Source organism: Manis javanica, chromosome 5 (genome assembly GCF_040802235.1).
Source record: "Manis javanica isolate MJ-LG chromosome 5, MJ_LKY, whole genome shotgun sequence".
In the NCBI taxonomy this organism is placed as follows: Eukaryota; Metazoa; Chordata; class Mammalia; order Pholidota; family Manidae; genus Manis; species Manis javanica.
Window position 1 is genome coordinate 22,558,396 of NC_133160.1, and position 25,084 is coordinate 22,583,479.

Below are 25,084 nucleotides of genomic sequence, written 5' to 3' on the forward strand. Positions count from 1 at the left end.
ATTGTGGTTTTCATTTGCATGTCCCTAGTTCAGTGATGTTGAGTATTTTCATTTGCTCATAGCAGACATTTTTTGAAGAGAAACCATTATGATTCTAAACTAGGTCTTTCTCTTAAGTTTAGCCTTCTGAACATCATGTAATTCTTAATGAGGTACAGATAATGAAAACCATACTTTAGACAGTTCTTCAAAATTTCAAAAACATTTAGATCAAATGCAGAGGAATCTTACCATATAGAGTTTGTGCTCTACTTGGGGCAAAGGTGTAAGATATATGTTGTTTAGTTGGCAACAGTCTCAAAAGTATGCTGCTATATTCTACATTCACTTAATATAATGTATAGGGATGGAATGGCCTGAACATACTGGTACATTTTGTTTTGTAACTTATCTCCATATATGGTAGGCAATTTCTAAAAATTATGGTGTATCTGCGAACAGAAATTAACTGAGACAAACCTGCCAAAACCACATGATCTGTTTGCTTGTCCTAGTATAGTGACGGTAGATGGCGTGTCTCTGCCAGTCATTCAAATCAATCTCTTGCATGCCGCATAAAAGCACCTTTATGAATGAAAAAAAAAAAGGTTTCTTTAAGTAACTATACAACCTATATAAAAATATTAAACAGTTTTCAAAAAAACAATCAGAAGGCTTTGACTTATAAATTGTTACACAAAATTGTATCTACATTTCTAATAAAGGTTGAATATCTATGTGATGTCATATATACATATATTCAGATAACTGACTCACCAATTATAGAGAGATTCTGAGAGTAGTACTTTTTTTTTGGTAATACTTTTAGATATTTGGATAATTATGGACTTTTTAAATCACTGGGGATTCTTCAAACATGCTGCCAGCATAAAAAATACTACTGCCACTAAAAGGATGAGAAAGTTTGAAAGCAGACACCTGAAGGAATTATTTACTAGCATGCTGGAGAGAATAGAAGATAAACTCATTACCTCTAACTCCTTTGCATCAAAGTACTGCAAATATTGCTGGGGAAGAATTTCATTAAAACCCTCAAAGAAAGCTTGTGTCTGTTCTTCAACACCTCGAGACAACCTCCATTCAGCTACCATTCTGGTAAATAAATATTTAAAAAGCTATCAGGAAGTTTAGATTTTACCTTTAAATTCTGAATGTAAAAATAATTTTTAAAACAGTTTACTACTATGAAAAACTTCAAATATATGTATCAAAGTAGAATATAATGACCCATGTACAGGTATCTCAGCTTTAGCTCACATACCACCAATCTTATTTCATTATGCCTCTATCCATATCCTAGATAGTACATAATTTATACATAAATATTTCAGTATATATCTCTACAAGATGAGTTCCCTTTTTAAAAACATAACCACAGTTGTATCATAACATCAAAAGAGTGAACAATTCCTTTATGTTAAATGTTCAGTGCTCATATATTCTGACTGACTCAATTAAAAAAAAACAAAAAATGTATTGCTAGAATCAAAATCTAAAAAAGGTTCACACATTACAAGTCTCTTAAGTTCCTTTTAATTTACAGGTTTCTCCCTGTAATTTTTTTTTTGGAATGAAAATATTTTTAATGAAAATTCTCCTCTACTAAAAATTCTACATTTCAACTTTGACTTTCTTCTAATCTTCATCTACATATATGTGTAAACAGTTAAAATTACAACAAATATAAACTATTTTTTCAATTTATTTATAGTATATATATATATATAAACAATTTTAATGAGCACACAAATACATGTATTTTAGACATTTGGTTACTTGATTACAACTTAAGAAAAATCCTAAAGTTTATTGATAACTGAAATTTTGGAAAAACAGCAGTGCAGACTATATTGGACTAATCCTCCTGGTGATTACAATTATAAATTGTGGGCAAATTATAAAAAACAAATGTTTGAAGGCATTAGAGAGAAACCAAAGGCAGACAAAACTGGTGGGGAAGAGACTCCTGAAGGAAGTTGGTAAACTAGAGCAGATCCGCATAATAAGCTTTTTCCCGAGGGAACTTCCCAGTTTACACAGAACACAAGGGACTGTAGCTCAAATAGAAAGCAACAGTTACTGGGCACGGGAGACAGAAGACTGAGAGCTTGAATAAATGGAAAAATCTCCCAGAAGGAAAGAAGACAGAGGGAGCTCCCAAATCTGCACAGAAATTTACTTCAAATCTTTAGCTTACTCCTAAATACACATGAATTGGATGATGAGACTCCAAGGCACAGAGTGCAAAGCAACAACTGGAAGGCCAAAGACCCAAGCAGAAATTTCAGCAACTACCTAGTGCTGGAGAGACAGAATTTAAGAGTTTACATCTCACAAAGTTACATGGTAAACACTCTGGGCTTTCCACTGTAAGGTGTAAGGACCATTTTTCTAGGAATAAGTTATGTTTTAGGATAAAAGTCAAAATGGAAAACATGCCAGCTCTAGCCAACTTCCACAGGATCAATGTGATCTGCCCTTAAATCTAGTGGCCTGTCAAAACAAAACTCAATGTTCTTCCAAGGAAGTAAAAAGAACCCAGAGTCTTTGCCATGTGTCATTCACAATAAAAAATGACTATATATATACACACAGAAGCAGGAAAATGTAGCCCATATTCAAGAGAATAGTTTATAGAATTAGGACCACAGACGGCCTAGTGTTGGAATCAGCAGACAAAGACTTTTTAAAAAACTACTAAAAATGCATTAAAGAATTTATAGGACAAGATGGAAAAAATGGCTAAGGAAATAGAGATTCTTGGCAGAGAAATTTTTAAAGCCAGATGGAAATTATAGAATGCCTGAAATTGAAATGACAATTTCATTGGATAAGCTTAAGAGCAGTGAATTTTAAGGCAGATCAACCAAAAACATCGAAAAGACAAGGAACAAGAAATGATGGCGAGGATGCAGAGAGAGGGGAACCCTCCTACACTGCTGGTAAGAATGTAAGTTAGTTCAACCATTCTGGAAAGCAATATGGAGGTGCCTCAAAAAACTAAAAATAGAAATACCATTTGACTCAGGAATTCCACTCCTAGGAATTTACCCAAAGAACACAAGATCCCAGATTCAAAAAGACATATGCACCCCTATGTTTATCACAGCACTATTTACAACAGCCAAGGTACAGAAGCAACCTAAGTGTCCATCAGTAGATGAATGGATAAAGAAGAGATGGTACATATACACATTGGAATACTATTCAGCCATAATAAGAAAACAAATCCTACCATTTGCCACAACATGGATGGAACTAGAGGGTATTATTATGCTCAGTGAAATAAGCCAGGCAGAGAAAGATGAGTACCAAATGATTTCACTCATTTGTGAAGTATAACTACAAAGCAAAACTGAAGGAGGAAAACAGCAACAGACTCACAGACTCCAAGAAGGGACCAGCAGTTACCAAAGGGGATGGGTCGAGGAGGGAGGGAAAAGGGGATTAAGGGGCATTAATGATTGGCACACGTGGTGTGTGTGGGGGTGGGGGTGAGGGTCACGGTGAAGACAGTGTAGCACAGAGAAGACAAGTAGTGACTCTGTGGCATCTTACTACACTGATGGAAAGTGACAGCAATGGGGTATGGGGGGGACTTGAGAATATGGATGGATGTAGTAACCACAATGTTTTTCATGTGAAACCTTCATAAGAGTGTATATCAATGACACCTTAATAAAAGATAGCGTTAAAAAAAAAGAAACTATAAACCTACAATTCCAAATCTCCTGAAAATAACCTTCAAAACTGAGGGTGACAAATACATTTTTAGATAAAAGCTGAGAGAATTTATTACCAGCAGGTGCACACTAATAGAAATGGATTAAGTTTTTCTCCACATGGAAAAATCAATGTGTGGAAAAAAATGAAGAGAACCAGAAATAGTAATAGGGGTAAGATATAAAAGAAGGTCTTTTTTCTTAATTTCTTAAAATATCTATTGACTGCTTAACACAAGAATAATAAAGTATGGGGTCGATGACATAAAAAATGACAAAAATAGCACAAATGGCTAGAGTGAGATAAGCGAAATTATATTGAGTCATGTATATTGTACAAGTAGTAGTAAAATATTAATTATAAGTGATAAGTTAAGGATGCCTATTATAATTAGAGCAGTCACTTTAAAATAATTGAAGAGATACAGCTTAAAAAAAACACTGAGATAAAAAAGAAAACTAAATTACTCTATTAACCCAAAAGAAGGTAGGAAAAGAAGAACAAAGGATATTGATAAAAGTAAAAACAAACAGCAAGGTAACAGACTTAAGTCCAACCATATGTACAAGTGTACTTCACAGTGCAGTTAGAAAGTAAAGATTATCAAAAACCCACTCATCATCCCTAAAAATAGGGGAAAAAAAAGTAACAATTATAATACTGGATAAAAACAGTAATACCCAAGTATATGTGGATTATATTAAATACAAAGACACAAGATTGAAAGTAAAGGGTGGAGGAAGAGATACCACACAAATACTAATCACAAGAAAGCTGGAGTGGCTATACTAATATTTAAAAAGTAGAAGAGCAGGCAAGAGACCCAGAAACTGCAACTCAAGAGCAGATATGCAAAATCTAACCCTGATCTGGCAGAAATGGTGTTGAATATATATGAATGAACTATTAACTCAAGACTAAAAGTATGAACCAATGCAAAGCATAAAAAAGGATATACTATAAACCATCAATTTATTTATACATTTTACCTGACATGACAATATTGCCATGAAAGATTTGAGATTCTTTTCAATGATGTCATGTTACATGGTATGGTCGTTATAGAATTGGTATTTAAAAGATTGATTCAGCACTATTTCTACCCTTAAAACTTCCACCTTCAAAGAGAAAAATAAAACCTATGTTTGATCAGGATTCTTTTCTATCACTTTATAAATCTTCAAAATTCTGGTTAAATTGAAAATATACCACAACGGGTGTATACAAGCCATTAGCCTACTAGACTAATTTTCTCTAAGATTTATTAGGTGCATGATAGTCCTTCTATGCTGCTGCCTCCACAAGAATCTGTCCTCTCTCTCGTATTTTTGCTGCTGAATTGCTGAAAACAAATTTAGACAGTCTGTTTAATTTAGTTCTTACTTTCTTGTAATCTGGTCTCTATATCTCCACATGATTGTAGATCTGTTCTCCTAAAGTTTATTATAACTTAATAGTCTCCACCATTATCTACAGATTCCTCATTTTCGTTGGCTTCTAAAAAAATGAAGGACACGACAGAATGGGATATCAACTCTGAGTTGCCTGACAGTACCACACACCACGGCTACTTTTCCCCTAATTTACTATTTGTGACTTGTGCTTTCCAGCTTCCATATCTCTGCTTTTAACTTTTCCCCCTTTCCACATAAATGAATCCTCCTTGACCTTCAAGGCTTTACTTAGTATCATCGACTACTTACTTCACAATTACATTTGTATTAAAAATGTCTCCATCCTTTGGCTTTCCATAGTACTTTCCTTGTTCCTCTCTCAAGGCACTTGTAAGGTAGAAAGAGATCAACTGTGCTCTTAAGGATACACGATCAGTTCTTAATAATTAGTTGTGGATAAAATTGTAACATTTCCACAATACCTTGCCAGGTTTTAGTGCATCTGCGTATCCTCATGGGTGGAGAGAATTCATCTCCATACCAATAATTACATGGGCAACTGAGGGTGGGTCTGAACCTGAGAGTTTAAAGGGAGGGGCTGGCTTGCTGGCTTGCTTGTTTCTTCCAGAGCAGAGAAGGCGGCCCTGGACTGTAGTTTGTAAGGAATAAACAGGTTTTAAACTTTATTTCTCCCTTTGACTAATTTCAGTTTTTAGAGTTATTTTGGCCTAGGATTCTCCCTCCCTGACATTAGTAAAAAGGTAGATATTATTTTTTAAAATACTGTCTACTAATATTACGCAATTATCAATGTGCTACAGTCTAACAAAAGGCTAAACTATGTCAGCAGGAACATTTCTCTTACCTAATATATTCCTCTTTGTTTTCTTCTGTTACAAGAATATCGCCGCCATTGGGTTTCAAATCATGACTCTTGATTTCACCTAAAATTTCCTTATCAACAGAGAAGTACATTTCCAAACAACATTCCTCAATATTGTTTTCTCTGCAAAAATGACATCAAAACTATTTGTTACACTAATTTAAGCATATGAAAGCTTTTAACTAAAGGACTGTGTTCTTAAATAATTATTATAAAACTGTAACATGAAGATAGTAAGAAAACTGGAAGATAATGCTCTATAGTCATTTTTGCCTAAGACCTTGGGTGTGTTTTTATAAAATTTATCTTACTGAATAATGAGACAGGCTTAATACAGAACATCTGAATTCAATAAATCAATTATGCTTACAGTTTGGGTAAGTTATCAATACCATAATGAAAGCATATAGACTACATTTTGATAAATTAAAGGGAAACAAACTTACTTAACCCAGATGAGAGAATTGTAAAATTCTGGATCTATTGATTCTAAATCCTTGAGTCCAACTGGTTTGTTCAAGATACGCTTATAGAATGGCAAAGAAAAACCTGTGTCTATGAATTTCCCATGGAACAGAGCCTATGCAAAAAGAAAACAATTATCATTTATGAAAATTTTATAATAGTCATTGTATTTCAGAATGTTAGATGAGTTCATTTAAAAAAAGCTCCCGTCATATTATATATATCTATATGGCATGTATCTGGGGAAAGGGAAAATACAACAAACTCAATCTTAGAAATGTTTTAATGATGAGGAAATTTCATTTTAGAAAATTTTCATTAGTATTGGTGAATAAGAAAAGTAAACACAGTTCTCCACCTGCACTTACCATGGCAATAAACCGTCCAATAAAACGAAAATATTTCAGGTGATCTGGATTGATATAAGAAGCGGGATTTATTTGCAAGCAGTAGTTATCCTTCCCTGCATATTCAAACAGGCAATACATTGGGTTCAACACTTCATGTGACAAAAGAAAGAACCATTCTCTGAAATCAAAAGAAAACTTAGGGTGAAAAATCTTACATGTAACCATGTCAACGTATCAGAGCAGTGCTACAAAATTCTCAGGAACTTGTACACCTTAGCTGGTGGTAGTTTTCTAATTCCATGGTGATTCTTACTACTTCTGTTCAAATTGATATCTATTTTAGAGAAATGATATTTATACATTACATATTGTATTTCAAAGAATCTAAGACATCATGAACTTTAAAGCACCACTATTTAATGAGTCACAAAAAACTTTTTTCTAGTTATAATCATGATATACTTCCCAATTTCAGAGATGTTAAAACATAAAAATGTTAGTAGTCTTGAGTCAATGAAATACTATACACAGGCAAGTTCAGATTCACTGTTGACCCTTGTGGTTAGAGCAGCTAAAAGGAATATATTCCATCTATTATTAAGATCCACAGTGATCCTCACCAAATACCACTGCTTTTTAAATCTTGAGTATGAAAAACATTCCTATTTCACAGAAGCACTAGAATACTTAATTCAAGCCACTCATTAGAAAAATGCTCTGAGAGGTGTTAATTCAAATGCTGTGGAAATAGCAACCAATATTAACATAAGATTATAGTTGCTAACTCTGTAACATGGGTGGATCTGGTAGGATAGCAGACAAAGATGTGGGGCAATAAATGTGTTATCTGTTTGTGTCTGGGGATTTCCTTTAATTCATGGTCTCTAGAGGTAATACTGCATATACTTAAATACTGCTAGCTGATTTTCCACTTAAGAATGAATGACTGCCCTCCTTCTGAATTACCTTTAATTTGTACAAAATTAAATGTTTCTACTCCTATTTGTTTTTACCTGTAATTACTTCATACATTTTGAAATATGAACTTTGAAACAACATAAATAAAAACTACTAAAATGATGCCACCAGTTATTAAGCACACAAACACTAAAGGTCTGAACTAGGTCATTAATAAATTTCTAGTCTGTGTCACAATAATCCTAGGAAAGCAGGTTATCACTATTTTTATTTCACAAATAAAGACGTTTGTGCCAGGTCATACTATTAAGTGCAGAAGGATTCAGATCCAGTCTGGACCCCAAAGTTCTTGTCTTTTCAACTGCCACTGCCATGCAAATTTTTAACCTGATACATTGTTACAGAGTAAGCAGTTTTTTGCTTGAGTTTATCTTCTAGGGTTTGAACATCTAATATTAAAAAAGCAGAATTAAATTTTCAACTATTTTATACAACCTTTTATATTCTCAAAACATGTATTAATCTCAGTTGGGAATGGAATGAGACTTATCTATATCAATAATTTGTGATAGAAAAACAACCTGACCACTTCAGCACCTTGTATGCTTTGTTGAACAGACATGAGGTGGTGGATTGAATATTGGCTTCTGGTTTGATGATGCAAAGCTTGCATCCAGGCTCTACAACTTAACTCTGTGACTTAGGTGAGTCTCTAAACATTGTTACTACCTATCAAATTTTATCTCACAGGGTTACCCTGAATGAAATCAAGTAGCAGTACCTTAGAGGAAAAGTGCTGAATTTGCTGGAAATCTGTAGCTGCAGCATAATAAATGTACAATAATTTGCTACAGTTTCCTAAAATGTAAGATTGAGAAAATAATACTTGTAAGCAAAGTGTAATGATACCTTTGGAGGAAAAGGGACTAAGTTCTGAGTATTCATATTATCACTACCTTGCTACACCTCCATAATCTAAACCTTCTTCTCCTGGAAAAATCACCCACAAACGTCTTCGCAGATCTTGGGGACTGAAGCTCATTATCTACAAAACAATAAGGTAAAATACTTGATAAAAAGCAGTTGTTGAAACACCATTCCACCACTTCCAGGTTTGAAATCTGCATGATAGGTAACTTAAATTCCTCATGACATAGAATAGTGTTTTGTGATCTAGTCAACACCAGGCATACAGAAAATACATTACAGTTTCATAATATTTTATACATTATATCTATATATTTTTACATACTGTACACATATATGATTTTCCTTTATTGACTTATAAGGTTGCTTTCCTACTATTGACTTATAAGGTTGCTTCTCTCACTTGCTTGAAGCAGAGTAACCACAGCAATCAAAGATCAGGTCCTTTTTGCTGGGGGGTTCAGGGCTGGATTGGTTTCAAATTCAATAATATTCAAATATTCAAATAATATTCAAATAATACCCTTTAAAAGCCTACGAAGGGAAAAAGAATTTTTTCTCCCACAATTTCTCCCAATAAGCAGTTGTGCTGCGCATTACGAAAAATACTTACTACCCAAAACAACTTTATCCAACATTTATGAAAAAATCTGGTGCTAATTTTACTATCAGATCTGTCACTCTTCCAAATCAATCAAATTTTTCTCAGAAGTTTTTGACATTTATTCCATGGATGTCAAATCTCGAGTGACAATTTTAAAAGTGTTTTAGCACCATCTGATCTGTCATTCTGCAGAAGCCTTTAGGTTTCAGAAGTCAAAAGATAAAGGGACAATTTTATCATGTTTTGCATCTTTTCAGTACTGCTACCAGCATGTCATGGTCTGAGAAACTGGGCCACCAGAGACCGACTACTCAGTGACTGCACAGTGGTTATAAGTATGAAAATCAGGAATAGGTACTGGGATGGAGAATGGCCTTGGAGACATATATCAGTCAGATGAAGAGAATGGCTCATATTTCTCTAAATAGCCTTGGTCAAGCTGCTGCTAAAAAGCTACCTGCTCCTACTTAGTGGGACGCCACTGGCTTTTCCCTTCAATGTTAATAACTGAGGTTCCATTAGGAAATGAACACAACTGTTTCTGAAAGCAAGTAGCCACGTACTGTCAGCTATCTCAGACAATCTCTTTTCCCATTGTACTCAGCTGGGCACTTGAAGCTGTGGCTACCATAATTATGATGGGCTTGATAATAAGGAATTACATCCACATCTAGCCACAAAACAAGGACTAACTGCATGTTTCCATTTTAAAGCTTTTTTTCACTGGTCATTTAAATTTTCCCTTTAACAAAATAACAACATTTCATTACTGTTAGTAGGTAAATAAGGCTCCAAAAGAAAAGTAGTAAATTAACTCATGTAATAAGGACAACTTAAAAATTTTGTTAATTACTTCTGAACATCTTTTCTTATATACTGCCACCAATGAAGACCATGTATCTATGAAAGTCATTTATATCAATTACTCTTTCTCACATTATTAAAAAAATTTTTAAGAGTAACATGTTTGTTGTAAAAATACAACTTAAGTAAGTATAAAAACAAACTCTCCCACTTCCTTTATTACCCATCTAATAATGTTCAGATGAATATTTCCAGACTTTTATCTACCAAAAGCCTATTTTCCCACTTTGAGTATCTATTTTAAATCATGCACTTAGATATGAAAACCTGAAACTCACTGATCACATTAAGTCACGGACATTTCAAAAGCACAAACATACATACACATAAAACTATCTGCATATTCCTAAATTTTAAGTACTAAGGATAGCTGGCAATGAGATTAGACTTAAAAATTTAAGGATTCCAAATCAGGAAGTTCCAAACTGTTTAGATTTAACTGTCAGAACAAAAAGGTAGTTCTGGGCTTGCAATTAGGGCTCAAACTATTAACTGAATGAAACAGTACCTGCTGAAAGGAATCTTCAAACAATGTTTTTCTTGTCACTGTAATCTTTATGTGCTGTGGCATGGCCAGTTGCTGAAATGTAAGAATGACTTAAGTTAATTCTCACCATTAAAATGGCCTATCAAAAACCAAAAGGGTAAAGTTTTACTTACTTATATCTTTGCTCACAGGAACAGACAATGAATATGAAGTTATATTCAGTAATATTTAACCATGTATTTGTAAGCACTCATGCTAACTACATTATCTGATATATAAGAAACAGAAGAAAATAAGATTTCATATGCACAGTACTTAATCATAAATCTTTACTTAATTTTATCTTCAAAAAGTAAATTCAGATTTTGTCTTGCTTGCATAGATCCAGTTAATTACAAGAGTTTGAAGTTTAAAAATATTCCTTATAGTAACACTTTGACTAGTTCATTAATTTTATTTAGAATCCAAAAAGAAATCATTAATTCAGTAAATATTTATACATCAGAAATAGCTTATTACATCTGGGAAAAATATTCTTAATATAACCATGTATGTACCTATGAAAGTCATTTATATCAAATGCGACATATGAAAGGAGCTGGTTGCAATTTATACATCAGAAAATGTTTTAACTTGTTTGTTTGAAGAGTTCTACAACCTGTAACTAACGGGTACTGGCAAGAAAGCAACAATGTTTTTTTATTCAAATGGTTTTAAATTTATTATTCTAGACAAAGGATACCACAAATTATTTGACTGATAAATCTATTTCTTTACCCTAAAAATAGGAGATAGGGAGAGCGATGCTTCCCATTTTACCTGTTTATCTATGGGTTATTTATTTTCACATCACTGTAATATAAGAAACATGGTAAAGCAAGAGTACAGAAATATAGTCCCAATACTAACCTGACACCAGAACCGGAAATACTGAACCTTTGCCTTGAAGTCCCGTACATAGGCTATCTGGGGTCCATTGTCTCTGAGAAATAATGTTAATACGACATATGTAGTTGCTTGGAAGATAAAATATTCAAGGAAAGCAAAATATCACACACCCCCAATAGCAGACAAATACAAGAATACTACAGTTCAGCATATTCCTAATACCATTAAAAAAATCTTTTTTTCCTGGGAAAGAGACAAAAATACATTTTGATCTTTTTAAAGCCACTATTGTGGAATTTTCTCTTATTAACAGGGCTAGGTAAAGGAGGTTCTATCTGAGAATTTTGTGTTCTGCCCAAATCCAGTCTCTCCTTTGTCCTTAAATCAAACCCCTAGGCAGACTGCTACCTAGAATAAAGACTACATTTCACAGTGTGGCTGCATGACTTAATTATGGCTAGTGAGCTATAAGCAGAAGTGTTGCATAAGACTTCTAGGAGAGCTCTTTTAAAGACAGCTGAGATAGTTGGAAAAGGGTTTTTTTCTCTTTCCAATTTGCTCGTTCTCCATATCCCAGCCTAGAGTGTGACTATAACAGCTGAAGTGTTAGTAGCTATCACAAACTATGAGGTGCCCTTGAGAATATAGGCCATGGTCTAGAATGGCTGAACAGAGAGAGGTCTAGATAACTGATGACACTCTGTGGGGCTTCCAAGACAGTCCCAGGCTTCATACTACTGGATTGTCTGCTTTTCTCCTGGACTACTTTTAATTTCATTTTCAACACAGAAATGTCCAACATAGACATACAATTCATTTTTTTATATTGACTTTGTATCTGGCACACTCCTAAATTCACTTACTAATTTCTAGTAGTTTTTTTCTAGATTCTTTATGATTTTCTAAATATGTAATTATGTTATCTGGAAAAAAATACTTTTACTGCTTTCTTACCAATCTATATACCTTCTTTCTTTATTTTATAGGGCTATCAATACAATGTTGAATGGAAGTAGTGACAGTACATATCCTTACCCTGTTCTTGATCTTTAGAGGTATTTCATCAAGTGTGATATTGGTTGTACATCTTGTAAATACTATTTTTCAGGTAAGAAAAGTTTCCAAGGCAGCTGAGAGCTAATTGTAAAGTGGCATTTTATCAGGTGTTTTCTTGATATGATCATGATTTTTCTCCTTTAATCTGTTAATGTGATGAATCACACTGACTGATTTTTGTGTATTAAACCACTCTTGCATTCCTGGGATAAACTCCACATGATGACAGTGTAATATCCCCTTTCTATCTTACTGTATTTAATTTGCCATCATTTTGTTAAAGATTTTTACTTCTAGAATAAAAATATTCACAGAATATTTCTATATTCTCTTCTATTCTAGGAGAAATGTTCACAGAAATATTAGTCAATAATTTTGTTCTACTATTCTTGTCTGATTTTGGTATCAGGATTATAGACGTTCCATAAAATTAGTTTGGAAGTATTCCCATTTCTTGTATTTTATGAAAGAATTTGAATAGGATTGTTATTATTTCTTATACTTTAGATAAAACTTACCAGTGAAGCCATTTAGGCCAGAATTTTCTTTAAAGGAAATTGTTTAATTATGATTTCAATTTCTACACAGCTATTCAGGTTTACTATTTCTTTATGGGTCCATTTTGGTGACCTGTGTCTTTCAAGGAATTAGTCCATTTGATCTAAAATATCAGATTTGTTGGCATAAAGTTGTTCAAAATGTACTCTTCATTATCTTTTAAAATCTGTAGAATATGTAGTGATGTCCTTTCATTTTCATACTAGCAATCTGTGTTATTCTTTTTCTTCTTAGGTTTACTGGAGGTTACCAACATTGTCAGTCTTTTTCCAAGATCCAACTTCTAGCTTTGATTTCTATAGCTTGAAATCATTTCTGTATCACTTATTTCTGCTTTTATCCTTCTTTCCTTTCTTGTGCTTATTTTAGGTCTCATTAACCTTCTCCCCCTAGCTTCTTAAAGTAGGAGCAGGGATCACTGATTTTAAACCTTTCTTATTTTCTAATCTAGTCCTTTAAAGCAATGAATTTTCCTCTGAGGACTACTTTTGTTAAATTCCACAAACTGATACGTTGTGCTTTATTATCATTAAATACACAAAATATTTCCTAAATTTCTCATGACTTCTCTGAGCCATGGATTATTTACTACTGTGCCATATAAATCCTACTGGACTATTTTTAAATGACAGAGAGAAATACACTTGGTCTTAGGTAAGCCACTACTGTTTGGGGGTTTTGTTATATATATCCAAACTAAATTGTAACTAAAATAAATTATAAACATACTTTGTGTCATTCATTTCCTTATCTAAATCATTTTTACTTAATATATAATTGGTCTGAATTCCTATGTCTATTTTGAACATTAAAGTTTTTACTAGTCAGAAAGTAAAAAAATTAAGAAGTAATGAGAAGCCAGCATTATCCTGATATCAAAGCCAGAACAAAGATACTACAAGAAAAACAGTCCAATGTCTCCTAGGAACTTTGATGTAAGAATCTACAAAAAAAAAAAAAAAAATCTAGCAAATTGAATTCAGCAGTGCATTAAAAGGGTTAATATTTTAATCCTTTTGATCAAATGGGATTTATTCTTGAAAAGCAAAGATGGTTCAACATATGAAAATTCAATGTAATACATGACACACAGTAACAAAATGGAAAAAACACATGATTAGCTTGATGCAAAAAAAAAGCATTTGACAAAATTCAACATCCTTTTATGATTAACAAACTAGGACTAGAAGGAAATCACAACATAACAAAGGTGATACATGAAAATTTCACAGCTTCTATCACACTCAGTGGTAAAAGAATGAGTTTTCTCTCTAAGATCAGGAATGAGGTGGCAAGAATACCTGCTTTTCACTTCTATTCAATATGGTGTTGGAAGTCTAAGACTGAGCAATTAGGCAAGAAAAATAAATAAAAGGTACCCAAATTGGAAAGGAAGAAGTAAAAATTATCTCTGATGATATCTTTTGTATATAGAAAATGCTAACAATTCCACACAAAAGAACTGTGAGAATAAAATTCAGCAAAGATACAAACCAACACATAAAAATGAGCTGCAGTTCTATACACTAAAAATCATTAATTTGAAAAGTGGTATTAACAGGAAACCCTTGATTAAACTGTTTAGAATTATTTGAGTAACTATTATGAAATGTTTTAGAAATGTTATAAATTTCAACATTCTACCAAGAGGACAACTTTCATTCTTAGAACTGTTTTTTATTTGTCAAATCAGTCTCCTTTTAACATCCATCCCTTTTATCAAAAAGCTAACTGTGGGATTAAAAGAAACATAAAATAATGGTACTTTTACTATTCCCTTAGCCATTTAATTTTAAAAACAATATAGTATTTTAGCTTTCTCAAGAACACAATATCCATTAATGTTCAAGAACATAGCCTGGAACATTTTTAAGTTTCCTTAAGGTTTCTGAATAACTGTGTATTTGGAAATTAAATAGTGCTACACTCCAGGGCAGATCTGGTAAATACTGTATTTGTATATTTAGGATTACCAAAACAAATGTACTACTTTTACCTTTTATTTCTAATCCTGTGTGCTACAGCAATTGCATGCTCTCCTGCTTTCTTTTTAAACTCACATTGTTAAGCTGTGGATTTGTATTCAATAATAACTTAAGGATAAACATTTTCTTATTTATTACTTTATATATTAGATATTTTTATTTTTGTTGTAAGCAAATTCAAATCAGTCAATAAAAAAATTCCACAAGCGAAAAAAAAAAAAAGAATCTGGAAAGGAAATTAATAATCCCATTCACAAATAACATTAAAAACAACAAAGCACTTAGGAATTAACCAAGGAAGTAAGGACTTGGCATACTGAAAATTATAAAACACTCCTGAAAGAAATTAAACACAACAAATAAATGTAAAGACTTCTTATGTTCATGGATTATAATACTTAATATAATACTGCAGATTCAGTGCAATCCCTATCAAAATTTCAATGACTTTTTTTTTTTTTGCAGGAATAAAAAATCCATCCTAAAATTCATACAGAATCTGACAAATGCCATATGACCCTGAAAAGCCAGAACAATGGTGAAAAGGAGGCTTAAAGTTGGAACATTCACATTTCCTGATTTCAAGATTTAGTAAAAGCTACAAGTAATCAAAAGTGTGGTACTAGAATAAGATGACATATAGCAAATGGAATAGAAAGCCTCAAAATAAAACTTTGCATGTATCATCAAATAATTTTTGACAAGGTTGACAAGACAATTTAATGGGGAAAGGACAGTTTTTCAACAAATGGTACTAGGAGAACTGAATATCCACTTGCAAAAGAATGAAGTGGACCCTTATCTAGTATCACTTACAAAAATAACTAAAAACAGATCCAAGACCTACATGGAAGAACTAAAGCTATAAACCTCTGAGGCAACACACAGACGGGGAGAAAATATATGCAAATGACAGACCTATCTGATAAGGGATTGATATCCAGAATATATAAGAAAACTTCTAAAATCAAAAACAAAAAAGATTCAAAAATGGGCAAGGGATTTGAACAGACATTTCCTCAAAGATATACAAATGGTCAATAAGTGCATGAAAAGATGACCAACATTATGAATCACTGGAGTAATACAAATAAAACCACAATGAGATACCACTTCATACCCATAAGGACAGCATTATTTTAAAAAAGAAAAAAGAAATAACTGCTGGTGTAGATGTATATATATTATAGCCCATCAATATGCACTGCTGGTTTGAATGTAAATGGTATACCTGCTGTGCCTCAAAAAGCAAACAAAAAAACACCACGGAATTACCATTTGGTCCAGTAATTCCACTTCTGAGTGTATATACCAAACAATTTAAAGCAAGGACTCAGATATCTGTATACTCATGTTCATAGCTGTATTATCACTATAGCCTAAAAGTGGATACAACCCAACTGTCCAGAACAGATATATGAACAAAATGTGGTATATACAAGGGAATATTAAAAAGTAATGAAATTCTGATATAAACTACAACATGGATGACTCGGAGACCTGGTGCTAAGTGAAATAATAAGCCAGTCACAAAAGACACATATTGAATGATTATACTTATATGAGTAGTCAGATTCACAGAGACCAAAAGTAAAACAGCAGTTTGATCAGAGGCTGAGGGGAGAAGGGGGCTAGAGAGTTACTGTTTAATGGGTACAGAATTCCAGTATATGAGATATGAGATAAGAAAGTTCTGGAAATGGATGGTGGTGATAGTTGCATACCAATGTACATGTATTTAATGCTACTGAACTGTCCATTTGAAATGGTAAATGGACCATTTGTTATGTATGAAACTCTAAATAAAACATACAAAGCAAATCAACAAAATACAGTTACTTCTCAAAAATGGAAAAGAGAAACAAAGTAATGGGAGTTAAAGTTAAAAGTTAATGGAAATAAAAGAAAGCAGGCTTCAGAAATCAGGAATGAATTGGTAAGCAGTTCTGTACTGATAACTACTAAATAATCATATTTAGTGCTATTTAAATAGATGGTAACAAACTGAAATCTCTCTAGCAAGAGAAAATACTCAAAAGGGTGAGGAAAATACAAAACATTTAGTGAACAGAGACCTATGGGCAAGTCGACTCAAGAAATAGTAAGAATTGTACTCCTTCCTAATTGAAGTCTTTATAAAATCTTTTGTATCCATTTTACTTTTAATCTATAGTGCTTAAGAACACTTACAGGGCAGATTTTCCGGTACGGGGATCTATATAGGTGGTGGTTCTTCTATTGTGGTCCACAAAATATGGAATTCCATCTACTGTGAATCTCATTTCCCAGCCTTCAGGTAAGGGCTTTTCATTTAATTGACTACAAAGCACAGGAAAATATGTAAACAAAAAATGTTGAAGGGTTGCTTGTATGCCAAGTACAGAAATGAAAAATACCCATAAATACCGTAGAAATCTTCTAGAAAATCATTTAGTCCAGTACTTTCAGTTGTTTACTAGACCCCTCTTACCTAGATATCCTACAAGCATGTTAAACATGTCAATTGGTCCATAAACCACCACTCACTCAGTCCTCTCCCATCTACTTAGTATGTATTCCCCGTCTACTTAGTAACTTACCTAAACCTCTTGATAACCAAGTTCTACCCATTTTGCCTTAGAAGTCTTCATGTTCATCACTGTTTTCAATCTCCAGTTCCATCCTTACTCTGGCTTTAGTCATGTTTCTTCAAAACTTTTACAATAGCCACCTAACTTTTTCCTGCCTCTTGTCTCACTCTGGGTTCTACACTATTTTATTTCATATTGCTGACAAGTACTAAAATAGACACCTGATCAAATTTGTTCTCTCCCTAACATGGTTATCACTGTTCACTATTGCCAATAGTAAGATCTTAAACTCCTCCACCTGGCACTCACTCTGTCCTTAATGTTCTCTTTCAGATTTATCTCTGTACTCTTAGCTCTAACTTCCTTCCATGAACCCTGTGATTTCAGTGAATGGCTACTTATCATTTCCCTAAATAAGACATGATCTGTCATATCTCTAAGTGAAGCCTTTTCCTGTGTCCAGAATCTTTCATTATTCCCCTCCTATAGATAACTCAAATGTTCTTTATGAAGTATTCCTACCTACTTTTTAATACATATCTTTAGCTTGCTTAATTTCTCCAAACTTGTTTCTATGTCCATAAAATACAGATGATGTCTGTGTAATAAGACTATATGAGAAATAAATGAAACAAATACAAGTAAAAAGTAATCACATAGTAAGTCCTCAAACTGAAAATACTATTAGTCCTCCTATTAAGTATTCATCATTCTCTTCAGGTCTCTCAAAGTACTTCCTTTATATTGCTAGCACAGCATTTATCAACTATTTCAACTGTGTGTCTGGCAAAAACTTCCCACCCTGCAAATATGAATTTTAAAACAGGGAATATATTATAAGGCAAATGCGACTTGGTAAATAACTTAACTTTATCATATACTAAAATAACTGATGCATTAGCATAAATATTCAAAACTGCTTACTCACAAACCTAAGAAATTTATTTTTACACTTCAAAATATTACATTAGAATGAACAGAGAACTATTGAACAATTCCTTTGCAATTTGATTTGTGTTCTGCCATAATGGCAGCCAGTCTTTTAGTTAGGTGTAACAAGTGTCCCAAGTTTTATTCATATTTGCCAGTTCATTTTTCTCACATCTCAGCTTCAATTTTTTTCATCAGGTGGGTTGAGAGAGGGAAAACAATGGAAATGTTCAAGTTCACATCAGAAAGGAATAAAGGGAGAAGCTGAGAGACATTCATGAGACATTCATGCTCACTGTGTTATTAGAGAGCCACTACTGCTGAAAGGAGTGTCATTTTCTTCAAGTATACTTCACAAGAACAAAGGGATAAGAATCATTTCGTGAAACAGTATTTTGTAAACTATGTCAAAAGATTAAGAACACTTAGTTGTATTCACCAAACTGAATACAAAAGATAGACAAAATAGACTACCAAAAAATAAAAAAATTTAACACTTCTCATCTGTTGTCAATTATATTTGCAAGACAGGCTCAGTAACAAGTTGTCTTGAAAACAACACAAATTGGATAGAACTGGGTCATTTATATTCCTTATTAAAATATGGTTCTAACTTCAGCTCTGAAACTTTAAAGATCTATGGGTGAATAAAAAATGGTAGCGAATTGCAGAAGGGTGGTGTGGTCTAGTCTATCCTTAGAGGTAGAATTTTAAAGAGGTATTAGAAATGACATTTAGGAAATTCTTGATTCTTTTTGGGAAATTTTAAATACTGTAACTCCATTAAAATAAATGTGATTTGTTGGTTCCCAGAAAAAGATTTTTAATCTAAAACATACTTTTTAGAACAGAGGTTCTTAAAACTCTGAGCCATGAAATGTGTGACGAATTTAATCATAGCTAAAAAAGAGGTCTGATCTCTACCCTCAGCTACTGGGAGGTGATCTCCAGGCCTCTGGAATGTCCTGCCTATCACAAACACCTTATTTGTTTGGGGTCTTTGAGCACTGAACAGTCAACAGTATGATTTATGATGAAGGCTTTGGGACATGCCGTATCAGTTTCAACCTTGACAGTAACAAGAAACTAAACTTCTTAGTACAAATTCTGGGGAAGGGCTGGCGACTAACAGTCACACAGGCAGTGCATGATGGAGTCCCAATAAAAACTCTGGATACCAGAGACTCAGGTGAGATCCCGATTGGCGATATTCCATTTGGAACCCTCTTAGACTCAGCCATATGTATCTCTTTCTTCTGCTGGTTCTAATTTGTATCCTTTCTGTTGGTTCTAATTTGTATCCAGATGCAACTGTGAGAGTAAAAGGTATCAGTGAGTTCTAGTCTCTCTAATGAGTTATCAAATCGTCAAAGTGCTTGTGGGGACCTCTGAACTTATGCTGGTTGGTCTGAAGTGAGAGTAGTCTTACAGACCTCCGAGCTTGTAGCTGGTATCTGAATTGAGGGCAAGCTTGTGGGGACTGTAATCTGCATAGCTTGCCAAATTCTTTCCAGAATGGAACCCTCTGGCAGTCTGAATAAATGCATGGTAATACATAGTTAGGTCTAAATTTGTCTCCCCACAAACTCACATATTGAAATTCTAACCCTCACTACCTCAGAATATGGTATTATCTGGAAAGAGGATCAATTATAGATTTAATTAAGAGGAGATCACACTGGAGTATATTGGGCCACTAAACCAGTATTGCTACTGTCCTTATGAACAGGTGAAATTTGGAAACTGAGACATACACACAGGCAGAATGCCATGTGAAAAGATTACAGTTATGCTGCTAAAAGCTAACGAACTACCAGCAGCTAGGAGAATGATCTGGAGCAGAGCCTTCCCTAGTGCCTTCAGAGGGAGCAGAGCCCTGCAGACACCCTTATCTTGGACTTCTAGCCTACTGAACTATGAGACAAATTTCTGTTTTTTAAGCCACTCAGTATGTAGTACTTTGTTAAGGCAGCCTAGCAAACTATTACACAATGTTACAAAAAAAAGTAATTATATACATGTAGTTATCAAAACATTAAAAAGACAAACATCTTTAAGAGGTGCAAAAATAATTAAGTTACAGGGATGTAAAGTATAGCATAAGAAATATAATCAATAATATCATAATAACTTTGGTGACAAATGGTAACAGATGTATCATGGTGATCATTTTTTAATGTTATAAATGTCAAATCACTATATAATATACCTGAAATATTGTATGTCACTAGGCTTGAAAAAAAGGGCAAACTTATATATAATTTGTCTCTTTATTAATATACTGACTAGCCAGTTTTTGTAATGATGTGAGTAAAAAATATTTTGAGATATCCACAACTGCAGAATGATATTTAAGAGCCTATGGTTTCTGGTGGCAAAATCCTAGGCATTGCTCAGTCTACTATGGTTATACCTTACAATCACAATGGAAGAAAACAATTTCAGGTAAAGGTTAATGAAAGTGAGTATGTTATTTTTTCCCTCCTTAAGTTACATACTCACTGAATTTTATCCAATGATCCCAGGTTAAACAACCCTGCTTCAGACTTACTAGTCTGGTCTTACTAATAATAAATAGGTTATTTTTGTAAATGTGAATGTGCTTGCATATACCAGTGAGGCTTTTTCTTCTATACTCTCAAGAAAGCCACATCCATTTTATGAAAGTAATAGTACAATTTTTTCTCTTTCTAAAGTATGGTGATTAATGTTTAAGGCATTTGGAGGAAAAATATGCAACTTTGATCTTTTTCAGAACTCAATCATTGAGACTGGATACAATCTTTAAGAGGTTATCTATATATTGTTAACAAGGTTCTTACCCTTGACTTCTGGGATCTTCCCATTGTGTAATACGAGTGTTGTGGTTGACAAAATACACTCTACCATTGCTGTCTGTTCTCTTCTCTTTAGAATAAAAAAAGCAAAGAATTAGAATGAGCACAGTCTTTTTTCCTCAGACTAAAATAAGATGAACTGAATTTGCCCATTTCTCACTACACTGCTGATTTTGTACTTTTTACATCACAACTTTAGAAGGTTTAATTTATTCTCTCACTATTAAATTAATACTTTCTAAAGTTACAAAAACATCATTACATCTTAGAAGTTAGATTTAATTCTCCATGTCCTGCCCCCAGGACCTTTCTGCTCAATCCAACCAAAAGCAATAAGAATAATAACATTTTAACTTTTTATACATGACCTTATTTAATCCTCATAAGTCCCACGGTGTAGTGGTTTTAGTTTATCCTGAAGACAAGGAAATTTAGGCTAAATGATCTGCCAAAATCTCAGAATTAAGTAGCAGTGACAAGATGGAGACTCCTATCTCTATTTAGATATTTTTTTCATACCATGCCATCTCATTTAAAATATAATGGGGGTGGGGCAGTGTAACTTATTTGTTTGTTATATGTTAGGCATTGTTCAACAAGGGAGAGCCTGTTTCCAGATACATTCTTTCCTTAACATACCCAGTTCCCAAATCCTACATTATCTATAGTAACGTTCTAAACAAGGGCTGGGCAGCAGGGCTCAGTTCTTTAAATTTACTGCACCTGAACCTACTGCTTGTTTTCCCCACCTGTCTCTTGCTTTACCATTTTCCTTGTTGCTATTCTACAAAATTTCCCTGCCTCCCTGAGCTCTCTCATTAAGGTTTAGAAGACATGTAGTATTATTTTTCATAACCAAACAGTTCTGAAATTTTATTAAGTTCTGTTGTTTTGAACTATTGACTTCTCTGCTCCATTACCAATTAATTCTTCAGAAGACAGGTCTCTCCTATATCTGAATTTTTAAAAATTTGGCCTGGATGTCCCAAAATGAGTAACTGAAATATTAAAGAGTATATATAGAATGTATTCTAACTTTTTAAAAAGTGCAGTTTCTAAAAATTAGCCATTTTCAAACAAAATTTTAAGCTTAACTCCATGCTGATGAAGCCAACTTTTATTTCCTGTGGTTTGAAAATTTGATAGTTTAAAAATAATATTTATTTAGATCCTCTGAACCCTTCCTTAAGGAAGATATTACAGGATGAGTCTTAGGCCAAATTATATAGCCATGTCAAGTTAGTGTTTGGTAACTTTTAACTGTATCTCTAGCACTGATTTTATGGTTTCAAGTAGCAGTGATAATATGGGGAGTTAGAAGGCATATACTGGTGAGTAACATGACATCTCAGGTACTTTCTATATAAGCTGAGCCTAAAATGGAAACAGAACTTCAGGTGTGCATAATATGCAGAAAAATGGGATTCTGCATCTGTGACATACTCTGAATATTAACAGTGGCTTCACTCCTCACTGCATTGTAAGTGTGGAAACATGTAACCAACTCTAAGGCTGTCTGAGGCAAAAGGAAGCACCCACAGTGCTACAGCTAGCTACATGATAACAAACTTAATGTTCTTGGCAGTCACATTAAATTAAAATTTTTAAATATATTTGTGGAATTTATGGATTTCTTGTACCCAAATAATTTTTTAAAGAAATTTTTATAATCTAAAAATAATACCCTAAATGCACAGGTGAGCATATATTCATCTTTTATCTGCCATCTAAATTCAGATTATAGGGCCAGAGATTTTCTTTTCAAAAGTTAACATAATGCAAGATAAAGTTAATAGGAAGGTTATTTCTATGTATAATCTAGGTATACACTGCAGATACCAGCATTTCTTGGAAGAGTCTGTGAAAGGCAAAATTTCAAAAGTAAATGCAATTGCAAACTGAAGGCTCCTCTGCTTAATCAGAGGATGTAGCTATAGAGCTATTTTCTTTGTTGAAAAATCATGATGAACAATACTGAAATTACTGAACATCAAACCTGAATGCACACCAGAGCACTTTCTGACTCAAATCAAACAGTAAAACCTAAGTTTTTTGCTGTTCTACATATTCTTGCAAAGCAACTCTCAAAATGAGAAAACAACTTTATATTTGATGGGTAAAACCAGCTACACAAAGCCTTATTAGATTACACTGTTGAAACAAGAGCATTCTTTGGTTCTCCAGCCTTTATAGTCTGCACCTATTAAAAATTCTTCACTGTCAGCTTATAAAATGGTAATGTCTAATCCTAGCATATGAAAGTCCAAAAGCGTGAGGAAGTTGGATTTAAATATATATAGTGTCACAAAAATAATGCTGTCAATTTCAGAATATAAACTGGGATTTTATTTCCTGGGTCATTCTTGAGGGTATGTCAGGTGGGTCTCACTTATTATAGTACCAGTTGTTGTCACTGGTTCCACAAATAAAGCATATGCCCCAAAGACAGAGACATAAAGCAGTGCCCAGTCTGAGTAAGAGGATAAGCATGAATTCATTTAGGAAGGGGGTCACACTTCAACTTCAGGAGAGTGAAATCTAAAAATAAAGCATAATGTAAAATAAGCAAGGCACAATTCTGGCAACATGGGTAAGCTGGGATGAGGTCTTTTTAGAGGCAGTATTGTTGTTGGATAAAGTAAAAACAAGAAAGATCCTGATGATGAAGATAATGATAAACACAGAAGGGCAAGGACCAGCTTGCAGGAAAAGATGTTTGAATAAAGACAACATAGCCTGCAATTTATGCTTCTATGAGCAAGAGGCAATTTTTCTTACAGCTGCTCTAGAGAAGGAGTAAAATGGTCCGTTTCTGACAAAAGCCAATCAGAGGTCACAGTTTTTCAGCAATAAAATTAAAAGGATAAATATGTGACCCTCAAATACACCCTTTTAGTGTAGTGTAACAATTTTTCCTCTGTAACATGGACATACAACAACTCTAGAAATAAAGCTGGGAAAACATCCATGTCTGGGAATGCAATCTGACAGGTTTTGTTTAATTGCCTCAAAAGGGCAACATCCACTCTTCTAAGGTACTTTATACCAACCATACACTGTCTACTCTGAGACTGCCAGGCTTTGGTGAAGACAAAAACTCACAGCCTTTCATATGCTCTCCCTTTGCTACAATCTAGTAACTATACAGTTAAGTATGACCTATTATGTTTTTTAACTCTTTGACTCACAGGACTGTTAAGAGAAATAACCTTAAGAGCAACGAGGTTTCTCAAAGGCAGGTTTACAAACCCAGTATAATTTTACTGCCCAAATTCATGTGATCTTGACACATCAATGTCTTCTCCATTCTCAATAAAATTATGTTAAAGCAATCTATCCCAAAGATCAGTTCTTCCCAACAAGACTATCTAGAAATCACATGCTGAATTTACCCTAGTATTATGAAATATCTGCAGATCTTAAAGATAAAACTTGAAAGGTTCCATAACTGGCTTTACTTTACTGTTTTCCACTTCAAATATATTCTTTGGCTTCCATGAAAAACTGTTTCTATACTGCCATGTTGATTCTGGAAACTTGCTATAGCATTATGATATATAATGCTATAAAACGGAATCTGGTAGGGCATACCCCTTAACAAAGTTTTAATAACTGAGGTACCAAATACACTCAGTAACAGAGCAT

At 33.6% G+C, this 25,084-nt stretch overlaps 1 protein-coding gene across 5 annotated transcripts in view; it reads right to left on the reverse strand.

The window, feature by feature from the left end:
- Window positions 1-25,084, reverse strand: part of ITCH (itchy E3 ubiquitin protein ligase) — a 186,457-nt gene that overhangs the window by 13,934 nt on the left and 147,439 nt on the right. For 4 of the 5 annotated variants that reach the window (XM_037012758.2, XM_073236698.1, XM_037012759.2 and 1 more), the window contains 10 exons: window positions 21,425-21,509; window positions 17,293-17,421; window positions 11,525-11,597; window positions 10,637-10,708; window positions 8,690-8,778; window positions 6,834-6,993; window positions 6,447-6,580; window positions 5,983-6,123; window positions 972-1,092; window positions 460-564 (listed from right to left, as the gene is read on the reverse strand). In XM_037012758.2, the coding sequence (XP_036868653.1) occupies window positions 460-564; window positions 972-1,092; window positions 5,983-6,123; window positions 6,447-6,580; window positions 6,834-6,993; window positions 8,690-8,778; window positions 10,637-10,708; window positions 11,525-11,597; window positions 17,293-17,421; window positions 21,425-21,509 (1,109 nt within the window). Of the gene's footprint in view, window positions 1-459; window positions 565-971; window positions 1,093-5,982; window positions 6,124-6,446; window positions 6,581-6,833; window positions 6,994-8,689; window positions 8,779-10,636; window positions 10,709-11,524; window positions 11,598-17,292; window positions 17,422-19,780; window positions 19,914-21,424; window positions 21,510-25,084 lie in introns of all 5 variants that reach the window. The other variant, XM_037012760.2, reaches the window with a different exon arrangement.